The following is a 21468-nucleotide window of genomic DNA, read 5'->3' as shown; positions in this document are numbered from 1 at the left end:
CTCAGTTCTATCCTGGGCTTTGGAGAAGTGGGAGGAGGAGGAATGCCTTCTCCAGCTGCCATAAGAAGGGTAGAGCCTCAGTCTACCAGTGTTGTCCACAGAACACGGTCTGTGCAGAAATAGGAAGATGATTTGAATACCAGGCAGCTAACAATCCCTTCCTGAATATCTACTCATAATTGAGGAGACAGAGACCCAGATGTAAGCAAAGGAAAAATTGTGTAAGATTATGCACCAAACCAGCGGCATGCAGGTAAATGTATAACAAAAGCTCTCCAGGGGAGGGGAAAAAAAAAAAAAAGCCCTGGTTAATAATGTTCACCTATTTCTGCTGTGTAAATACTCCCATCATGGCCAACTTCAAACGTGGCATTACTAAACACAGAGCTGGCGAGACATGTAGGGTCGCGCGCAATCAGACAGCACTTCTGCCGTTCAGATGCTGCAGGTGTAAACAGCCCCGAGAGATATTGGGAGTGTAAGGTACATTGCTGTGTTGACTTAGAGCTGGCAGCTCAGAAGGGTAACCAGTCCTGCGTCTCTGAAGGAAAGGGTGCTGACCATTGTGTATAACTGTTTATGTACATTGCTGGATTTGATTTTCTAGCATTATTAGGAATTTTATGTTTAAGTTCATGAGGGATATTGGTCTTTAGTTTTCTCTTTGGGGTACTTTTTTTTTGTAATATTAGCTTTATAAAATGAGTTTGGAATGTTCCCTCTTCTACTCTGGAAAATATTGTGTAAAATTGGCATTAATTCTACTTGTATGTTTAATTAAATTCTCCAGGGAAGTAAAAAAAAAAAAAAAAAAGAAATGAGAGAGATAATGGAAAAATGAAGTAAACTAATTAGGGAGTGATGAGTTTTGAGTACTTATCACCTTTGCTTTAATGCAATCTATTCAGTTGTGAGTTTTCCTCATTTAATTTTTAATTAAAGCTGTGTTAGCAGCTGGAATGCACAATTCCAGAAGATTCAGGAACTGTCTCTCACGAGCCAATGCGAGGCACACCACGGTACCAAACTGACGGTAGGGAGAGCATGCTTTTATTCATTTTTTTAAAAAATTTATGTTATTTTTTAAACGGTAGAATTAGGAATTTTTTTTTTAAAAAGTGTGTTTTCAGATAAGAATTTAATTAAAAAAAAAAAAACTCCACAGAAACTTTGGCTCTTGTCTCTTCTCCCTCGGTTGAGAACAGTGTCAGTGGGCTCCCCAAATCCCAGTCACAACCTCCTCCAGCCGGCTTATGCAAGTGGATGGGAGACTGGGATCTCCAAAATGTAACTCTGGTTGGGTCACTCTTTTCCCCAAGTTTTCAGTCACTTTAAGCACAAACTCTCAGGCAGGATTTGAGCTCTACTTCCTTTCCAAATGTCTTCCATTCCTCCAGCTTGTGTCAGGGGTTTTCAAACCCTTCTACAGTGCTCACGTTCCGTGCGTGAGTGCGTGCGCGCGCGCGTGTGTGTGTGTGTGTGAGTGTGTGAGTGAGTGCGCATGCTGAAGGCCTGTGAAGAGGACAAGATTTGGGGCTCCAGCCCTTGCTTTCATCACAGCTGCTCTGACTCTATTTCACACCTTCCGGGGAAGATTTCATTTGGGAAAAAAGAGCATTCTGTTGCTAAGAGCCAAACATTTGAAATGAACCATTTTAGTCCAACAGCATGGCTCACCCCAGTCAAGCACTCTCAAATCTGTATGCTCTCTTAAGACATCTCTTTTTTTCATTTACTTCAACTGATGGTTTATTCAGTACTTCCTTTGGGCCAGGCACTGGGCATAAAGCAGCGGACAAGACAGACTGTCCCTCCCTGGGGAGCTCACAGTTTAGAGGAGTGACAATAGATACTAGAAGAAATTCAGAAACAATGCCTTCCCTTTCCCCCTGCCCATCCTTTGAGATTTCTCACAGAGGCCACAGATTTTATAAAATCTTTTGACCTGCCTTTCCTACTGACCAGAACTCCCTTCTCCACGTGAACCTTGCGTATCAAGGATGTTTGTTGTTTTCCCTGTCCAGCACCCTTTCCCTCACCTCCAGTTGATAGTACCTGGAACAGCCTTTGGGAGAACACCCCTCTGTTCCCTCTCTCTCTCCCAGCTCACTGGGTTCCAGCTGGTCTCCAGGAGTGAGCAAGTGACCCAAGCCTGGCCAGCTGGCACCTAGACTCCTCCTTAGTCATAGCATCTGGTTCAGGTCTGACCACCCCTGTCTACAAAGATTGGTCTGAGATGGATAAATGATCCCAAATGGCCCATAGTGAATCCCAGACATTGTAGGAGATTCAGGAAACAGATGCTCCCTTTTCTGCTGACTTTAAGCCCGAAAATACACACATCCAGAATTTTTGGCAACAAACTTGTTATGCTGTGGAGAGTGAAGCCAGCATGGAGGAAAGCAGACCTAGATGATGCGAAGAGACAGGACAGTTTCGATGCTGAATGCTTGGATCAAGCAGCACTGCAGCCTGAACCCTGGACATCACAGTTCCTTCAGCCATTAATTTCCCTTTTGGCTAAGTTAATACTAAGTCAGCTTTTCTAAAAAGAATGTCGACTAATTTGCCATAGCAGAGCAGTTCTAACCTGGGCTCTCTAAAGCCAAAAGCTGGTATTTCTCTGACTCTAGCTCATTTGCTGTGAAGGAGCCCAGGCCTCTCCAGAGTTCTTCCCAGTAAGTTCGGAAGTCAGGAGACTCCTCATGTGTGGTCGGCAAGCTTTCCCCTGCCATTTCTTTCTCTCCCACAAGGCTCTCTGGGGGTGAGGGGCCCCTTTTTCTGCAGAAGCTGAGAATCCTAACCCTGTCTCAGCCAGCCATCAAAGCAGCTGAGAGCCCATATTGAAGTCAGGGATATCCCCACCCTCTTAAGGCACTTCTTGCCTGGGTCCAGGAGCTGAGGTCGCTTGTGGTCCAAACAAGGGCGTAAGGGTGCTGCTCCTGATCGTTTTTCTTCATAGCTCCACGCATGGCGCCCTTGTCTTGTGCCAGGCACTATGCTGGGCATTTTACATTCGTTCTCATACGTAATCCTCATAGCAACCTGAAGGGTGGAGGTAATGCTGTACCCCCACTGAACAGAGAAAATTCCAGGCTCCAGGGCTAGCAAATAGCAGAACAGGGTAACCGGACAGATGTGCTCAAGCACTGCTGGTGAACTGTGGCCACTAGGGATGGAGGGTAGCTTAAGTGTCGAAGGGGACGAAAAAGAGACATTTGGGACTGTAGGAAATTGAAACGACGGCCTCGGAAGCTGCTTAGGGGTGAGATTGGGCGCGGCGCCGGGGCGGGCTAGAGCGGCAGCATGCCTCGCTACGATCCCTGGGCCACAGGATTTTCCGCGCGCTGGGAGTCGGCTAGCGGGTGGGGGCGGCAGGTGGGGCGGGGCGGGGCGGGGCGGGGCGGGGCTTCCCTGGGCCCGCCCCTTGCCCAGGTGAGGCGTCCGCCACCCGGGCTGGAAGGGGTGATGTAACTCCTCGGTGCTCACGAGGTGTAGGGTTCCCTGGCTGTAGGGCCAGGCCTGTTTGGAGCCCGGGCCTTTGGCGACGCGAAGGGTGGAGGGAGAGGGTGCCGCGCCCTGCGCGGCCCAGGTGTCGTCTCCGGAGGCGGAGTTTGCGAACCGGGCAGCGGGAGATTCCCGGCCAGACTAGACGGCGGGCGTCGAGGGGACAAAAGCCAGCCAGACGAGGCAGAGCCGGGCGGCGCGGGGAGTGCAGAGGGCAGGCAAAGGCCCAGGGCCGCCGGCATGTTCTCCCGAAACCACCGGAGCCGGATCACCGTGGCCAGGGGCTCCGCCCTGGAGATGGAGTTCAAACGTGGCCGCTTCCGACTCAGCCTCTTCAGCGACCCTCCCGAGGTGAGAGACCCGCGTCCCTGCCTTCCCCTGCCCGGGCTCCAGCGGTCGGGCCGCCCGGGCCTCCCGCCCCAGGCCGCGCGCGCGGAGGGGCGGAGACGCCGCGGGCCGGGTACGCACCAGCGGTTGTTGACTTAAAAATTCAGGGCAGACCGTCTGCGTGTTACTCGGGCTGAGCCACCCGAGAAGTTCCCTGGCCCAGTCAGGATGATTTGCCTCTGCCTGGAAAATCTCTGGGTTGGCTTCAATTTAAGGGGCTCTAGGCTCGATTCGTAAAATGTGCCTGGACCCCGGCCCCTCCCGGCATCCCGGAGCAAAGAGTGGTGTGCAACTAGTCGGGCCCTATCAGCTCGTATTCCCGGCCTCCAGTCGCCTCCCACAACCTGTCTCAGCCGTCTGGGACAGCCACTATCACCAATCTCACCCAGGTCTGCCCTCTTTGCTGAAACCCTCCCTAACTGCTCCTCTGTGGCTAGGAGAGTCAGGAGGAAGAAGGGGAGGGGGTGTGTCCCTATTAACGATTTGGAATTATTTCCCACACTCAAACGTTCAGCCTCCTTTCCTGGGGCTTAAGAGAGGTCTAGCCTCTAGTCTGACAATTGGTTCCCCAGCCCAACACCCTACACGTTACCCAGGTCTGAGCCCCACCTGTAACTCCCTAAAAGGGCTGAAAGGTGTGGGGCTGAGCTAGGACTGAGAGGGCGAGTCTGCCCTCTCAGAAGACAGACTCTGAGGCTGTCGCCGTGGTCAGCTCTCCTTCCCTGCTGGGCCTGGAAAGGGTTAAGTGAGGGGGCCTTCTTTCCTCCTCCCTGCCGGGATTCCAGGCCTGGCTTCTGCCCTTTCCCCCACAGACTGCCCAGAACAAAGGCTCTTTCATACCCGTGTCCCAGTGTCCCGGGCCTTCTCTGACTCAGAAGCCAGCGGATCTGGGGGAGAGAGCCTCCGTCAGGTCCAGCACCAGCCACGCAGCGTGGGGCCAGCGTGGGGGCGGGAGGAGCAAGGCCCGGGGACCAGGAGGAGGGGCCTGTGAGCGGCGGGTGGGGGCGCCCCGCCCCCGGGATAGGCCCGGCCTTTTGGGGGCCGTCGGGGAGGAGCCGGGGCGGAGCCGTTGGGCCCGGGCTGAGAGGAGTGTGACTCTGTGGGCCTGCGGGGAGGGGTGGGGGGCAAAGCTGCAGCTGGCTGGGAATCGGGGCTGGTTTCCTGTCTGGAAGGGAAGGGGCCCGCAGAGGGGAGAGGGGCAGCAGCAGCCAGGCACACCCCTGCCTTTCTCCCTCCCTCTCCTCCCTTCTGCTGGAAAAGCGAGGTAATTGTGAGCCCGGGGTGGGGGGCGGTCTGGATGGGGGACCCAAGTTGGAAGAGGTGGCCCTAGGGGTGGGGCTACTCTTACCCCTCTGTCGCACTCCCTGGGCTCACTCAAGTCCTCATCTCTTTCCCTCTTCTTCCTCAAACTAAGCCAGAGCCACTTTCAGAAGGCTCCAACCTCCTGGCAAACCCCACGGCCCTGTAGAACCTGCATGAAGTGTCCCCTCCCTGCCCCCTTCCAGTTGTGCCTGCCCCTCACACCCTGCAGCACACAGATTCTCTGTCCACTCGGCCAGGGATGTGGGCGGGGGCTGGGGAGGGGCCAGAGTCGGAATGAAAGGGCCCTTTTCTTCCACAGCTGGGGGAACAGCTGCCACCAAAGCAAGACTGGACACTCTGTGCCCAGAACCCCCTCTGCAGCTGGTCTGCCCTCTCGGGACCCTGCTCATCCTCACCTCATTTTCCTCTCCTCCCGTGCCTGGCTCCCACCAGGGCCCTGGAACAGCGGGTAGGCAAGGGAAGTTTGTCACAGCAGCCAGAGGGGTCTAACAGGAGTGCACGGAGGACAGGGGCTGCCTCTGCCCTCTGCCCAACAACTACCCACCTCTTTCAAGACAAGGGGAGCAGCAAGAGAAGGAATTGTGGGGCAGCGTGGAGCTTGCTCGCTTCGCTCCTCTGGAGGGGTCAACAAGGGAAGGGGCACCAGGGGGCAGAGAGATGCAGGACAGATTGCACATCCTGGAGGACCTGAATATGCTCTACATCCGGCAGATGGCGCTCAGCCTGGAGGTAACGCCCCCACCCCTGGAGTGCGCCTCCTTCACAGCGCCCCAGCCCCAGTCTCTGCTCTGCCCATTCCTGCTGGGCTAATCCGGGAGAGTGGGGTCTGCTGAAAGTGGGAAGAGGAGCAGGTGGGTCTGTATACCGTTCGTTGGGTGCTATGTGTGGACCCAGGCTCAGTTCTGCCAATTAGAGTATTACGTTGGCAACAGGGTCTTCACACCAATTTCTGGAAGCCTTGTGGGTGGGTGTGGACGTGTGTTCTGGGGCTAAGGGCTCCTTTTAGGTATGGGAAGAACAGAGGTGTTCAATATGAGAGAGGCTGGCAGGAAGGCGATGGCCTTACCAGAAAAGGGGAAGAGGACTCTGGGGCAGGATATAAGGATTCTGTGGCCCTGAAGATGGCAGGGCGCTGTTTATCCATTTATTTATTCATTATCACATTTACTGAACACCTACTATATGCCAGGCTCCTTTCTAGATCTTGAGATACCTCAGTGACCAAAACAGGAAAGGTCCATTCTACTGAGGGAACAGATAATAAACATGCAAACACACAAATTATCCCACACATGATGATGAAAACCGGGTGGGGGTGTGCTAAACATCAGGTAGGGGAGGCAGCATTAGACGCAGGGGTCAGAGAAGGCCTCTGTGAGATCTTTGAGCTGTGGCCAGAAACATACAAAGATGTGTGAAGATCGGAGGAAGGGCTTTCCAGCGGAGAGCACAGCAAGGGTAGAGGCCCTTGTGTAAGAATGGCTGTGATACGTTTGGGGAAGAAAGAGCGCCAGTGTGGCTGGAACATGACCTTTGGGGTGAGCTGACGGGCAGGGGCCAGATTATACAGGGCTTTGAAGGCCAGTGCAAGGCACTTAGATTTTACTCTAAATGGGATGTTGGCCCACGGAAGGGTTTTAAGCAGGGAGACGACTCATCTAATGTTTTTAAATGATGGCTGCTGTGTTTTAAATGAATAGGCTAGGCAGGGGTGGGGCGTGGAAGAGGGAAGGGTTGGCAAGAGGGGTAGCAGAAGACCTCCAGCTGGGAGGTTGTTACAGCCTTGGGGGAGTGAACCTGGTGGTGTGGATTAAATGCTGATGGTGGAGGGAGGGAGAAGGGGGTGGGTTTCAGAAGATGGCGGTAGATCTGACAGGGCTTGCTGATGCACTGGATGTGCGGAGTACGGCAGAGAGAGGACTCCAGGATGTTTTCCCCCGACTTGTGACTATGCAACTGGGCAGTGTGGTCATTTACTGAGATGGGGAAAATAGAAGGAGCTGTGGAAGTGACCGCCTGGACCAGGCAGGGGCTTGCTGCTGAGGGAGGTCAGAGGCAGGACAATAGAGTCTAGCACAAAAAGGCAATTTATTGCATGTGTTGCTCCCCCAACCCCATTCCTACTTCTTAGATCATGGCAGACATTACTAGTCAATCATGGCACTCTTCACCAACAAACCCACACATGGCCTCAGAATCTTTCTTCGCACAACTTTGGCATACATTATGCAGGTTGTGTCCTTCACAAGGGCACTGGGCAGCGGCATTAGTCCTGGCCTGGTTTTGGGCTGTGTGATTGGGGGGGGGGACCTTTATCTAATTTGTTTGCCTGGAGAAGATCATCTTTTTCTAGAATTTAGAAAGGTGCCCAACAAGCACCCTGGAACTCTGACACTACCTGTTTTCCTGGGCTGGTACATGGGATCAAACCTATTTGCCAGCCCTAGTCCTCCGTACCGCCCATGTTACTAGTTACATGAGGCTATTTAAATTCAAAATGAAGTTAATTGAAATAAAATAAAAAATTTAGTTCTTTCATTACTCTAGCCACATTTCAAGTGCTAGATGGCTACTGAACATTTTCATCATCGCAGACCTTATTGGACATGGATGGTCTAGGTATTTAAATGTTTAATTTGGCATCCCTTCCCCTCCATGTAAGTTTTCTTCATAGGAGCTCTGCCCAAGTTCTGGGACAGAAGAGGGAGCTTAGATTTTACTTTGGTCATCTCTTGTTCAGCCATGGGTTGGCTAAGGGTGCTTCGTTCCTTCTCCATGAAGCTGAGCAGTTCCCCAACTCCCATCCTCCTGGTGTTTCTGGGATTAGCAAGAGAGGTAGTCATGGAAGTGTAAACACAAGACTTTCTGGAGGAGAACACTTAAGCTCTCCCTAAGTAAAGGGGAGGTGGGAGTGCTGGGCCCAGGTAGAGGTCAGACTTTCCCATTTTAATCCTCAAACAGTGATATGAAGGACATGGAATACCCCGAAATTTACCAACTGAGATCTCCAGAGGTTAAGTTCTCACAGCTAGTCAAGTTCATAAGCCAGGATTTGAAATTAGCCCTGGGGGAGATTCTAAAGGGAACAGAAGGTGGTGAGAAGCAGAGCAGGAAGTCAGAGATAGAAGCGAGTGGGAGGGACTGGAAAGGATGTGCACGAGGGCCTAATGTGCACTGGGCCTTCTGCCCATGACTCATCCTCCTTCAGCCCCTTGGGCCCTGACCCAGGTCCCACTGACATCCAGCTGAGGGCTCTTTCCCAGGAGAGTGTGGTGGCAGTACTGCCTGCCGGGGGAGAGAGGGTGTGTGGGTGGGGAAGGGGTGACATGGAGCTATCCCTGAGGGAGGGAGATGGGGCGAAGCTCAGGCATACAGAGCCCGCTTCAGGATTTCAGAGATGATCTGCCCGAAGGGTGAGATTTCCAGATGCTCTCACCATCAGGCCCTGGGAGAGTGGATTCGGATGGAAGGGCAGTGGGGGGGCGGGGGCGGGGTATGGTAGCCCGGGTAGCGTCTGGGCCCCCAGTCCGGCTCTTCCAGGCTGGTCACAGCGACTTCTCTGCAGCTCCAGTTAATTCCAGGTTAGACAGCGTCCCCCTCCCGCATGCTCCGAGGCAAGGAGTCACCTGGGAGGGCAACCGCAGCGTGGTCGGGCCTCCTGTCTTCCGGCACCTCCGCGGCCTGCAGCCCTTTCCTGGGCGAGGCCGGTGCTCCTGGAGGTACCTTCCCATCTCGACTGGGTCTCTGTGGTAGCGCCACCCGGAGCCTAGCCCAGCCGGGACCGCAGGACCGCCGGCGCCCCGGGGCCCCCGGGCCGCTCTCGCGGCGGTTGGGAGCTGACGTCACCGCCGCCGTGGGCGGGGGCGGGGCGGCTCCTCTGGCCGGTGCACAGCCTGCACTGGCGCCGCACAGGCAATGGCCAGGGCTAGGGAAGAATCCGTGAGTGCTGGGGCCGGGACCAAGAGGCTAGTCAGGAGGGGGCCTCGGGGTGCTGCTCTGCTGCAACCCCCTCAGCTGTTTGGGGTGTTTGTGGTAGAAGCTGGATGCAGAATGGGATGAGGGGTGGCAAGCAGCAAAGCGCAGCAGAAGTGGGATGCTGCTGCAGGCGGACTTAGTGGGGGTGGGGGCAGTTGCGTAGTCTGAGGGCTTCCTCGGGGAGGGGGCATTGGAACCGGGTTGGTCTATTTCTAAAGGGTGAGGAAGGGAAAGGTAGATGGTGAGGGTGATGAGAGTCTGGCTTAGCCCAAGTAGGGAAGGAAGAATCTGCAGGGATGCTGGAAAAGGCAATTCCTGGAAGCAGGAACTTAGGGTGCTCAAGGCTTGGAGTTTTGAAGGCTGGGGCCACCAGGGGCAGAAGCAAGGGCACAGAGTGTGGGAGAGCTGGTGTGAGGGGGAAGATGGGTTTTGGTTTGGGGCAGTCACATTCGCCCTCCTCTTTCAACCCGGTGGCTCCACTTGGCTTGTCTGATTTGTACACTGTAAGGGGGTTAGTCTTCCACCTCCTTTCTGAAGCCTTCCCGTTCACCTCAGCCAGAAGCAAATAGGGTCTGTTTCCTGTGAGCGTGTTTGTGCCATGACATGGCACTTATGGAGCAGCCATTAGTGTCTGCACCTCTCACCTCCCAGCCGATTTCAAACGTGGAGCTTTGCACAGCAGAGAGATGCTCCAGTGTTTGTTGGGTGAATGCTACTGGGGCCAAAGTAGCGTCATTGAAATAAGCACCCCCACCATTCATGTAGATCATATGCTGGGCATTGTGCTCAAAGCCTGCTCAGCCCCTCACTGCTGACCTCCTGCTTCACCTGCCTTCCCATCCCCACTCCTTGCCTTTGTCCTCACCTCCCAAACTCAGAGGGCCAGCGGGTGGCAGATTCCCAAATCTGGGGTGTGTAGTGCATCCTTGTGCAGCATGGGTGAGCACTGCAGGCGGTTGCGCCTTCTCCGCTGACCCCTTGCCAACTAGCTGTCCTCTCTCATCACTTGAGCCTTTGGGGTGGCCCAGCATGGCCTTTACTATCTGTGGCCATTCCCTTTAGGTGGTGGTTCCAGCCCGGGCTGTACCTCAGAGTCACGTGGGAAATTTTCCCAGAAATGCACTTAGAGATTCTCATTTTGCTGATCTGAGGTGGGGCCTGGTGATTTTTTTTTTTTAACTCAGAAGATTTAAGTTTTTAAAAGGTAACATAATTTCTAATAGTACAATAATAAAGAAGGGTATTTATAAAGTATCATAAATCAGTTTATCATTTCTGGCTCCCAGCCCCACAACCACTATTTTATGCATATCTACGGATATGGATATACATGTATAGATATCCTGCACAAATGGCAACATGCTATATTGTTCTACTTTTTTTACTCATTTCATATATTTTGAAGATTAAGTTTTGCACACATGTCTACCTTAGTTTTTAATGTCCGGAATATTCCACATATCATGGTTTAGATGTGCTGTAACTTATTGAACCAATGCCTTGTTGAAGGACTTATAATCTTGGTGTTTTGAAATGATGCAATGAACATGGCTCTGCCCACATGTGTGATGATAACCTGTGGGATAAACTCCTGGATATTGGATAGCTGGATCAGAGGATATGTGAATTTGGAGTTTTTACAGATTTTTCCAAATTACGCTCAAATGAGGCTGTTGAAATGTTTACTCCCAGAGGGCACCTGTGGTTTTACAAAGCTTCTCTGGTAATTGTTGGGCAGCTGAGATCGAGACTCAACCCTTGTCCCTTAGTCACCTGGGACGTAAGTTTTTTCTTGTCAGTTTCTCAGGGCCTACAGCCCACGTGGAGATGGGAGGGTGCTTTGGCCTGTCTGTCCTCTGACTGCCATTTCCTCTGACTGGCCAGGACACAGAGTTGCAGAGGAAGCTAGACCATGAGATCCGGATGAGGGAAGGGGCCTGTAAGCTGCTGGCGGCCTGCTCCCAGCGAGAGCAGGCTCTGGAGGCCACCAAGAGCCTGCTGGTGTGCAACAGCCGCGTCCTGAGCTACATGGGCGAGCTGCAGCGGCGCAAGGAGGCGCAGGTGCTGGGAAAGACAGTCCGGCGGTGAGCACGGGGTGGGGGTGGGGGGCGGGCAAGGCTTTGTGGGGGACAGCGGGGCGGCGTGTGTGCACATGGAGTGTGGCCCACCCTGAGGCGGATGTCCTCGTGAAGACTTTTCAGAAGTCACCTTGGTGTTTTACCACCACAGTGTGCTGCCCAGAGGGCCACCAGTGAATTTCTGGGGCTGGGCTCAGGGGAGCCAGTGTATCTGGTAAAGGGCTGGTGGTATTTCTGAGGGGCAGTAATGCAAACGCCCTCATTTGCTAAGCCCTGCCTGTGATCTGAGGACGCAGGCTGGCTGGCTTCTGGAGAGCTAATTTCCTCAAAGCCAGTTCACCAAGTGGCCAATTTACCTAACTGACAATAAATAGTTCATTGTAGCTGGGATTCACCTCATCACAGAGATGAGGCAGGGACGGGGAAGGGAAATAATGGGGGAAAAAATAAGGGAAAGCCTACCTATTCACATAAACTAAATTGTATATTCTAAAGGACTCAACTCGCAGCCTACACTGACATTAGATGCTGCTGATCTAACAAATCTGCAGTGAAATCTGCTCTTGTAAATCTAAAACATGGGAGAAAATATTTGGCAAATTGATCACTCTGAGAACTGGCCATTTTTGGTAAATTGGTCTTTTGGAAAACTGGCTTCTGGCAAAGTAGCCTGCTTGACCCCACAAGGCTGAGTGGGAGAAAGTCCTGGCCCCGCAATGACATGGTGTCCATCCCAGCTCAGCACACAGGGGAGGCTGCCAGGAGCCCTCCAGAGCTCACCCATGAAGACACCAGGGGAAGGCAGAAAACCTCCTGTGGCTGCTCCGTCACATTAGAGAAAGGGCAGGCAGGCACGGGGACAGTTTGAACCGTGAGTTTGCTGCTTCCTGAGAGGCAGCCATTGACAGGCTCTGCCCTGCCCAAGTCCCCACACGGCCCGTACAGTGTGACCTGAGCTACACCTCGAGTCCCTGGCAGCTAAACACATTGCCATCAGTGCCAAATCATTTAGTTTAAGGCTGTACTAAGTCACTTATTTCATATAATGAAGTACTAATTAGTACAGTTCCTTAGGGGAGGAACATGTGCCTGGTGAGTCTGATGGGCGGGGGGAGGAAGGCCGGGTGCCCCCCTGCAGTGGGGGGGGTGTCTAGGGAACTTGGGACACTGGGAAGGCTCAGCCCACCCAGCCAGGAGGGTAAAGGAGGAGGCAAGGCTGAGAGGGAGGATGGAGAGAGGTTTGTGGCAAATGGAACACAAATGCACCCTCCTTGGGATCTTGGTTTTCAGACTGACCCGGTACCTTCCTTTGTCAAAGTGATGAGATGGTGAAGACAGGCAGCCTCTTTTGTTGCTAAAAGGAAAGCCTGCAAACTCCAAGCCTGGGGGTTAATGGAGAAGAGTCCTTGAAAGGGAGTCTCTCTGTGGGCACCGTCCCCTCCAGCCCCACCTGCCCCTGGCAGAGGTCTGGGGAGGTGGTCAGGGAGGGTGCCTGGGGGCGGCTGCCTGAGCGCGTGGGGTGTATGTGAGTTGAGTCCCTCTTGCATTCCCCAGCCCAGCAACCTCCGGGCTGCTGACAGCTCTCCCTGACAGTCCCTCAGCCCTTGCCACGTCAGCCTGGCTGGGACCTGGTGGCTGGGTCCTGGACCTGGGAGGGTTCCCAGAGCCCTTGGGGACCAGAGCCAGGAGGAATAATGTCTAGAGGCCAGGGTAGGATTTGTGATTTGCCCACAGGCCTTCTGACAGTGGGCCACCCGCTGAGCGCTCCCCCTGCCGCGGCCGGGTCTGCATCTCTGGTAAGCAGCACAGCCACCCCAGCTGTTGGCGCTCCTTGCCCAAGATGTCCTGCCCCATCACAACATCTATCCCTGCCTCTGCCCCTTAGACCTCCGGATTCCACTCATGTGGAAGGACACAGAGTATTTCAAGAACAAAGGCGGTGAGTCCCACACGTGCTAGGACAAATTTAAGGGAGTACCCTGAGACTGGAGGCCCCTGTGGGGCACAGCTTTACCCGTTTTGCCCTCTGTCCCCAGACCTGCACCGCTGGGCTGTGTTCCTGCTGCTGCAGCTGGGGGAGGACATTCAGGACACGGAGATGGTCCTGGTGGACAGGACCCTTGCAGACATCTCCTTTCAGAACAACGTGCTTTTGTGAGTTCCTCATCCCTCGTGGCTCCCTCCTTTCTCCACTCAGGAGACCAGGTAGCTACGGGGGAGGGGAGGGAGAGGAGAGGGAGGCGGGGAGATGGGCCGTCCCCGAGGAGCTGCCCTGTGCTTGCACCACAGCCATCCTCCAGCTCCTCACCCAGACATCCCCAGGACCATTCTCTCTTCCTCCCACACTCCTATAGTGCCGAGGCAGGGCCAGACTTTGAACTGCGGCTGGAGCTGTATGGGGCCTGCGTGGAAGAGGAGGGGGCCCTGGCTGGAGCCCCCAAGAGGCTTGCCACCAAACTCAGCAGCTCCCTGGGCCGTTCCTCAGGGAGGCGTGTTCGGGCATCGCTGGAGAGTGCTGGGGGCTCAGGGAGCAGTCCCATCCTGCTCCCCACACCGACTGCGCGGTAAGGCCCGACATTCCCCCACTGCTCTCAGCTGGCCACAGGTGGCCTCTGAGCTACGCTGAGCACGCAGAGCCTGTTTTGCACTGCTGCCAGGACATGCAGACAGACGTGAATGAATGAGCAGTGGCCACATAGCTGGGAAGTACTCTGACCTGGGCTCAGTCCTGCAGGGCTGGGCCCAAGCTAACTGAGAAGACCAGCAGGAATGCAGGGGGTGTGAGGCTCTGGGCTGTTCACTATTTTGCAGCAGCAGATACATTTGTGTCGATAGGACAGGGCTACCCTGGTTGAAGCAGGGTAGCCTGGGTCCTGTGGTGTTGCCTGCAGGCACCTGCAGGCACCGAGTAGAATCACTGGGCCTTGGAGGAGCAGTTTGAGAACCTTCGGGGTAATGAACAGAAGGCTGGTTTGGGATACAGACATACAATCAAATTCCAATCCCATCACCTAAGCTCTATTTAAGGGCAGATTTCTTAACTTCATTAAGCCTCAAGCGGCCTCATCTATTAATTAAAGAATGTCACCTCACAGGGCTGTCGTGGGAATACAGTGGGATAACATACTTAAAGCACAGGGTCCGGCACTTAGCAGGGGTGCAGTAAATGTTTGTTCCAACCCCTGTGGGGGAAGCAATCTGGTTTTCTGTAGGGCAGCCTGAGCCATGGAGGCCCTTAAAGCTCCTGCCATCCACGCCCTTCACTTGACTGCTGCCCACTTCTCTGTCCGGCAGAGGTCCTCGTTACCACCTCTTGGCTCATACCACCCTCACCCTGGCAGCGGTGCAAGATGGGTTCCGCACCCATGACCTCACCCTCGCCAGCCATGGTGAGTACGTGTGTACGTGGGGGATGCTGGACGGTGAGAAGAGGGGCTGTTGGATGGTCTCCTTCACCCTCCCCACCCTCACCCTGCACTTCCTCCTCCTCCCCTAGAGGAGAACCCCGCCTGGCTGCCCCTTTATGGTAGCGTGTGTTGCCGCCTGGTGGCTCAGCCTGTCTGCATGATTCAGCCTACTGCAAGTGGTCCCCTCAGGGTGCAGGTGAGGGGCCCTGAGGAGTGGAAGGGAACAGGGAGAAGGCAGAGCAGCCCTGAATCACCTAGGGATCCAAGGACTATTGAAAAAGCAAGATCTGGGTGGAGGGGGGAGAGGCATGGCCAGAAGAGGGGAGGGTCAGGCAGGAGAGTGGGCAGAAAGGAGCCCTTTCTCTCTGGGGGGCTGGGAAGGAGGGTGACGAGGGGGGATGTGATTCCCCTGGGAAACCTTGAGTCATTTACGCAGCAAGCGGGGGAGCTGAAGGACTGGATGCGAGTACACGGAGTCCTGAAAGGAACAAACCTCTTGTGTTACCGGCAACCTGAAGACGGAGATGCTGGGGAAGAGCCGCTGTTTACTATTGTCATCAACAAGGTGAGGCGTCCCTGGTGGTGAAGCCAGCAGGTGCCAGGGTTCGGGAGCCTTTCTGTCAGACCCCAGGAGGGTGGGGACAGACCTCAGAGAGATCAAAGCTAGCCTCCTGCTCCTAAATCACCACCCCCAGCTTCTGGGCCAGGGCTGCTGAGGGGACCATGTTCTCCCCAGCCAGCATCACTGGAAAAAGACTGTCCCTTCTACTCACCAGCCTCACCTCTGCCAAATCTCAGAGAGGGTTCCATGGCCCGCCTAGGACTTTTCATCCACCTTCCATCTTTCCCCTCAGGTTCCAATCTGCATCTCCTATACCCTTTCCTGGATTTTTCTCCCAACCCAAGTCCAAGGACCCTCTTTGTTCCCTAGCCCTTTTCCTGGTGTCCCTGCTGACTTTTATGGAAGTGTCAAAAAACCTCAGGCCTCAGCGTTCCTGCCTGCCTCCATGCCTTCCCTGCCTTGCTCAGTCTCTTTCCCTGTCTCCGTCTGCTCCCCTTTCCCTAAGGACCACCTGTCTCATCCCCGTCCTTTCCTGCCATTCCTTCCCATTCTGAAAACCCCACAAGCTCCTCCTTCTGAGGCAGGGATGACCAAGCCTGCCTGATGTCACTGCTAACTTCTGTGACTGAGGTGGAGGTGGAAGCAGGCCCCATCTTTCTTCTGCAGGAGACTCGAGTCCGGGCAGGGGAGCTGGACGAGGCAGCAGGCCGGCCCACGACCCTGACCATCACTAACCGGTGTGGTGAGGCCAAGGTGACGCACACCCTTCAGGCAGAGAGTCGGGGAGCCCTGCAAAGCTGGATGGAGGCTCTGTGGCAGCTTTTCTTTGACATGAGTAAGAGAAGGGGGCTGGATTGAATCCTTTGGGAGGGATTGGAGCTTGTTCTTTTTACTGAAGGCCTCTATTTCAAGAATGTGTGGAAGGGAATGTAGCAGGGGGAGGGGAGCCTGGCCCTCTCACAGTCCTGCCCTACCCACCCCAATCAGTGCTCTCCCTTCAGGTCAGTGGAGGCAGTGCTGTGATGAAATAATGAAAATTGAAAGCTCTGCTCCCCGGAAACCACCCCAAGTACTGGCCAAGCAGGGGTCCTTGTACCATGAGATGGGTGAGTGAAAGTGCGTCCTGGGATCTAACGGGAAGTTGAGTTGGGGGCTTCACGGGAGCCTAGATGATGGAAACAGAGAGGCCGCACACTTTGGGCTAAGGCAGAACTCTGGAGACCCAAGTCCCACCAGTTCTGTTGTATTCCTTTCTTTTCTCCAACTCTTCTTAACGCCACCTCCACGAAAGTTCAAAACAAAACCCTATACACCCAGATTCATTTCACGGATTCTTCTCCTAATTTCTTCTTTTCTGTTTCCCTTCCTGCACGCGGATTCCTGTCTCTCCCTCTGACCCTTCACTTGCCTGGCTCTGCTTTCGTTCTCCTCTTTCTTGATTTCTTCACCAACTTCTGCCCACCCCCATCTCCCTGTCTACCCTGCCCCCCGTACCCCGTAGTCTTGTCAGAATCTGTGGCCCCAGGGGGCCCAGATGAGGGGCCGCTCCTGCAGGATAACACGATCTCGGCTGGGATCCAGGCTTTGCTTTCCTACAGTGACAGGTGATGCTCAGGGCTGGGGCGGTCTGGGGCCTAAACGCTGACTAGCCCCCTCCCCTCAACCCCTTCCTGGTGCCACAGCTATTGAGCCGCTGGATGACATCGCAGCGGTGACAGACATCCTGGCCCAGCGGGAGGGTGCAAGACTGGAGACACCCCCACTCTGGCTAGCAATGTTTACAGACCGGCCTGCCCTGCCTGACTCCTGCTCGCCTGCTTCAGTGGCCCCAACCCCAGCCCGGATCCATTCCCTGCCCTGGGGGAGACCTCGAACATTCTCCCTGGATGCTGTCCCCCCAGACCACTCCCCTGGGGCTTCTCGCTCGGTTGCCCCTCTCCCCCCACGGTCCAGAGGCCTCTGCAGCAAAGGCCCACCCCACACGTGGCTCCAGTCACCAGTGTGAGAAAGGTGCTGGCAGCAGGATCTGGCCCGAAGAGATGACCTGTGTGCGGCTGGCTGTAGGTACAGCGCTGTTTGGAGCAGACTGGCCAGCCTGGCCTCCCTCCCTTTGTTGGACTGGGGGTGGGCTGGGGAAGGGGAGCAGAAGCCCCTCTTAAGCTGTGGCTGCCATGGTGCTGAGGGACTTGTTCCCAGGACTGGCTGAGACCCCCCAAACCCTTCCTGGGAGAAAACTGGAACCACCCCTGCCCTACCCCCCTGCACTAACCGGCTCTGAGGATGGCACTGAAGAGCCCCGGGAGGGAACGTCCCGCCCTCGTGACCCCGCGTCAGCCATTAAAGCTATTTAACAGCAGCCTCCACCTGCTTCTGGACGGCTGCCTCTCGGCTTGGTCGGGACCCGTCCCGTCCCCCCACCATGGAGCTCGGTTCACCTGGACGTGAGTATGCTGTGATGCTGAGGAGTCAAGACACGGGCTGGGGGGGGGGGGACTTTATAAGTAATACCACAGGGGGGAAGGAGGGCTGCTGCTCTCTCACATGCTGCTGAATCTCAGGATCTCAGCGAGGTCATAGCCAGTCACAGCAAAGGAGCTGCCCGAGGGGTCACAGAATCGGGCACCACACACCTGGGTGTCCGGCACACACGCACCATGACAGTGTTCCACCTAGGGGAGAGGAGGGCTGCTCAGGGCCTGCGGCCTCACGCTTGGGCCCGCACTCCGCTCCTCTCACAACACACACCTCAATGTAGCCACTCTCTGGGCTTCTGCTCAGCTTCCAGATGTGTACAAAGGTGTCTTCAGCCGCAGAGAGTAGCTATAAAAAAAACCAAAAAACACAGGGAGGACCAGTGGGAGTCGGAACACGCTGACAGGTGACTGATACAGGCTGCACCCAACCCAGGCGCCCGGAGAGGGGGCTACACTGAGTGGCAGAGATAAGCCTGTGGACTTCCTCTGAATATTCCAGCACCAGGAACAAGGTTATAGAGGGATGGAGGAGACTGACCTTGCCCACGTCGGGAGCCAGGTCCAGGGCACAGACGGCCCGGGCGTGCGCGTTGATCTGGACGTGCAGAGTTCCTGTACTGGCTTCATACAGACGCACCTGCCCATCCCCATAGCCTGCTGCTATGGTCCCCTGCCACAGCTGCACGGAAGGGCACGGGACCCTGCAAGGGTGATACCCCACTTTGATTTCCCAGACCCGGGCCCACTCCCACCCTGAAGCTACCTCAGGAAGGCCTCAGCCCCCTTCTGCCTCACCTACCCAAATCCTGGAATTCGGGTCAGTAATTTGAATTCAGGCCCTGACCGCCAGACACACAGCAAGCCTGAGTCATCAGCTGTCACCATGTCAGCCACGCAGTCCTGAGGGGAAAGGCAGGATCAGCCCTTCCCTTTCTCCCCTGCTGGGTCCTGTACACGGGGCAGGAGGGGAAGGGAGGCAGAATTCGCATCTTTGCCTCTCCGGGGAAAGGGCAAGGTGTGGAGCCCTCGCTGGCAGCTGGAGGCTCCCCTCCAGAAGCATAAAACACTTTCCTTGTATTCCCTAGAGAGTCTTACTCCCCACCCCGGACCGAACACACACACCAGGCATTAGGAGAGGGGATATAATTGTCCTCACTGGATGGATGATGAAACAGGCCACAGTGTCATGACCTTCTGGATGTCTTGCAGTGAGACACTCAGAGTCATGACTAGACTCTGGGCGTCCCGAGAGCCCCTAACCCCAAGCAGCAGACACAGCCCACGGGCCCAGCTCTGTGGCAGGTGCAGCGCAGGATGCAAATTAGAAGATACATACCCTGTTCCCAAGACGCTTAAGACCCAGCTGGGGAGACAGGACTTGTCTCTGAGGGCAGTATCAATTCAAGGCTCAGCTGAGGGAGACCAGTGGGAGCTGGAATAGGGGGGTGGCTTCCTGAGGTGGCACTGGGGGTGGCCTGAAGAGGCAGGACTCGCCCAGGTTCAGAGAAGGAAGCTACACATGTCAGAGCTGGAAAGCATCTCAGAAACTATCTGCCCCAACTCTTCAGTTCACACCAGCACTGTAAAGTGTTGGAAAACGACTAAATGCCATGTAAATGGAAAGTAACCCTGGCGTCGTCACTGGACCCGAGGTTGCTGAAGCCTAGGAGAGTCTAGCGATTTGCCTAAAGTCATCCAGCTGCTTGAACCCAGCTCTCCTGCCTCCCAAGGCGGGGAAGGCCCCCAGACTCACTGGAACAGGTAGGCGAAGTCCACTTACCTGGCCCTGGGCGGGCTCGGTGGCAATGTCTGTGACTGGTGTCTGGTGTCCAGCCAGCTCTTCACTCAGAACGATGTGGGGACCCTTGGCTGGGATGTCAAACACCAGTACCCGGCCTGACCACGCTCCTGCAGAAGCAGTGCTCCACTGATGGCTTCCTGATCCTCCCAGGTCCCCAGCCCCCACACTCAGCACTTCCTCCATCCCAGAGACCTTAGTAACAAACCCACCTCTCATTGCTCCAACCAGCCTTGCCCCCATATTCACCACCCTTATCCTATCCCACCCTGCCCCTCTAAACCCCTCCACGGCTTTTTGGAGTCTTCAGACCCCCCTTCACTCCCACCCTTCCCTCTAACCCTCCAGTTTCCTCAGATCAGCATCTTCCTGGCCAAAGCACACACCCCTATGCCCCAGCACCCCACAATGCCCTGCCCTCGGCCCCCTCACCCACACAGATGAAGTGACCACTGGCAGCAATTCCTCGGGCAAACACAGCCTGTACTAAGTATGAGAGGGGAAAACTATTAGAAACAGCATCTCCCCATCCCCACAAACACTCCCTACCCCTGCCCCACGCAGTCCCACAGGTACCTAGAGAGGCATCTCCAGAGTCCAGGGCGTGCCAATAGACCATGACGGAGCCATCAGACTCGTACATCTGGAAGACGGGGTGAGAATGTCACAACTCAGCTGACCTTTGCTGAGCTCTGTGCTGACTACTCCACGTACTCATGTTAGCCTTAGCCCAATTAATCCTGAAAACCACCCTGGGAGGTCGGCATTACTTTTATCCCCATTTTACAGAGGAGGACACTGAGGCTCTGAGAAGTCAAATTACCCAAGGACATGCGGCTAGTAAAGAAGCAGATATTGGAGATGGCACCTGAGAACTGAAAAACAGGGAAGGAGAGAAGATGAGAAACAAGGAGGAGGGGGCTAAGCACATCAAAAGTTTGGAAATGCTTAGAGGTAAATGGGGGAAAGGTCTAGGGGCCTTGGGGAGAAGTTGAGAAGACTCTAGTTGGGGAGGGCAGGAAGGTCCTCTTCTTTCTTACCTGTATTCCTCGATGTGAGGCGAGTACCAGCAATACTCGGTCAGGGAGGACACACCAGTGGACCTGGAGGGCGGTGAGTCAGAGCAGGGAGAAATGGTCAGAACAAGGGACACGAGGACTCACAAGTGTGGAAATTCAGAGGGCTAGACAAGGCCTCTTCCTCGGGATTTGGTGAGGAAAGGCTGGGTGAGGGCTGGTTTCAGCAGCACCGCTCCCAACTCCATGGCTCACCTGGGTGATAAATGGGGAGCTCACGCCAGCGCCCTCCTTAGCGTGGAGCTGGCGCTGGGCCAAGGGCACCCCCTCAGGAGCAGCGCTGAGAAGCTGGGCGCTGGGTCCATGGACTACGCCAAAATGTGTGAGGTTGCGCTGCTGCAGCACACTGAGGTTGTTGCACAGGGCGGCCGCCGAGCCTCGAAGGGGAATGGAGCGCTCCCGGCGGAACATCCTAGGGGAGAGACGCCCGAATCACCAGGCTCACAGGAAATAGGCGACGGCGGAGATTCCTGTGGGGACTCGGGGCGCTGTTATGCGGCACTGGGAGAGACCCCTGAGTCTGGGTCATGATGGGATGGGGGGTCACGTGGTGCGGGGAGGGTACCATGGAGCAGGTAAGGGGAACCCCAAGGCTGAGTCACGAGGCGATGCGGGGAATCCCGGAGGAGGAACGGCGATGGCACAGGCCCCAGTGGCCCAAAGAGCCCAAGCCGAGGTGGGATGAAGCGAGGTAGCCCCCAGGCCCTACCTCCCTCCGCTCGGCTCCCCGAAGACCCCAGGCCAGCTAAGAGTTCACACCATCCGCCCCAAATCGGCTTCCTGTCTCTAGAAGCATCGTCTCTCCGAATCCGCCACCACCATAGAGACGACGCACGCACGCACGCACGCACGGCCGCTGGGTGGGGCCAGCAATCCGGAAG

The 21468-nt window shown here is 55.3% G+C and overlaps 2 protein-coding genes across 6 annotated transcripts; one reads left to right on the top strand and one right to left on the bottom strand.

Moving 5' to 3' along the window:
• The first annotated feature begins 3101 nt into the window (after positions 1–3101).
• Positions 3102–17595, top strand: RTKN (rhotekin). 5 transcript variants are annotated; one of them, XM_074341398.1, is made up of 13 exons: positions 5003–5158; positions 5516–5946; positions 11077–11276; positions 13005–13066; positions 13156–13209; positions 13307–13424; positions 13625–13834; positions 14565–14659; positions 14767–14873; positions 15114–15242; positions 15906–16074; positions 16241–16345; positions 16922–17595. In XM_074341398.1, the coding sequence occupies exons 2-13, from the start codon at positions 5875–5877 to the stop codon at positions 17242–17244; spliced, it is 1644 nt and encodes a 547-aa protein (XP_074197499.1). In that variant the 5' UTR covers positions 5003–5158; positions 5516–5874; the 3' UTR covers positions 17245–17595. The 5 variants fall into 5 exon arrangements, with proteins under 5 accessions (XP_074197502.1, XP_074197497.1, XP_074197499.1 ...); XM_074341400.1 differs by having other exon boundaries at positions 5014–5158; positions 5650–5946; XM_074341401.1 differs by lacking the exons at positions 5003–5158; positions 5516–5946; positions 16922–17595 and adding exons at positions 3102–3858; positions 16741–16900.
• Positions 17596–17720: 125 nt separating this feature from the next.
• WDR54 (WD repeat domain 54) lies at positions 17721–21451 on the bottom strand. Its single transcript, XM_074341407.1, has 10 exons — positions 21297–21451; positions 20783–20999; positions 20552–20614; positions 20088–20154; positions 19944–19997; positions 19494–19621; positions 18513–18613; positions 18252–18414; positions 17985–18059; positions 17721–17908 (listed from the first exon to the last, which is right to left on the bottom strand). The coding sequence occupies exons 2-10, from the start codon at positions 20996–20998 to the stop codon at positions 17777–17779; spliced, it is 999 nt and encodes a 332-aa protein (XP_074197508.1). The 5' UTR covers position 20999; positions 21297–21451; the 3' UTR covers positions 17721–17776.
• Positions 21452–21468: the final 17 nt, after the last annotated feature.

Source organism: Camelus bactrianus, chromosome 15, assembly GCF_048773025.1.
Source record: "Camelus bactrianus isolate YW-2024 breed Bactrian camel chromosome 15, ASM4877302v1, whole genome shotgun sequence".
NCBI lineage: Eukaryota > Metazoa > Chordata > Mammalia > Artiodactyla > Camelidae > Camelus > Camelus bactrianus.
The sequence above is the reverse complement of the archived record's forward strand: the minus strand, read 5'-3'. Positions and strand labels throughout refer to the sequence as shown.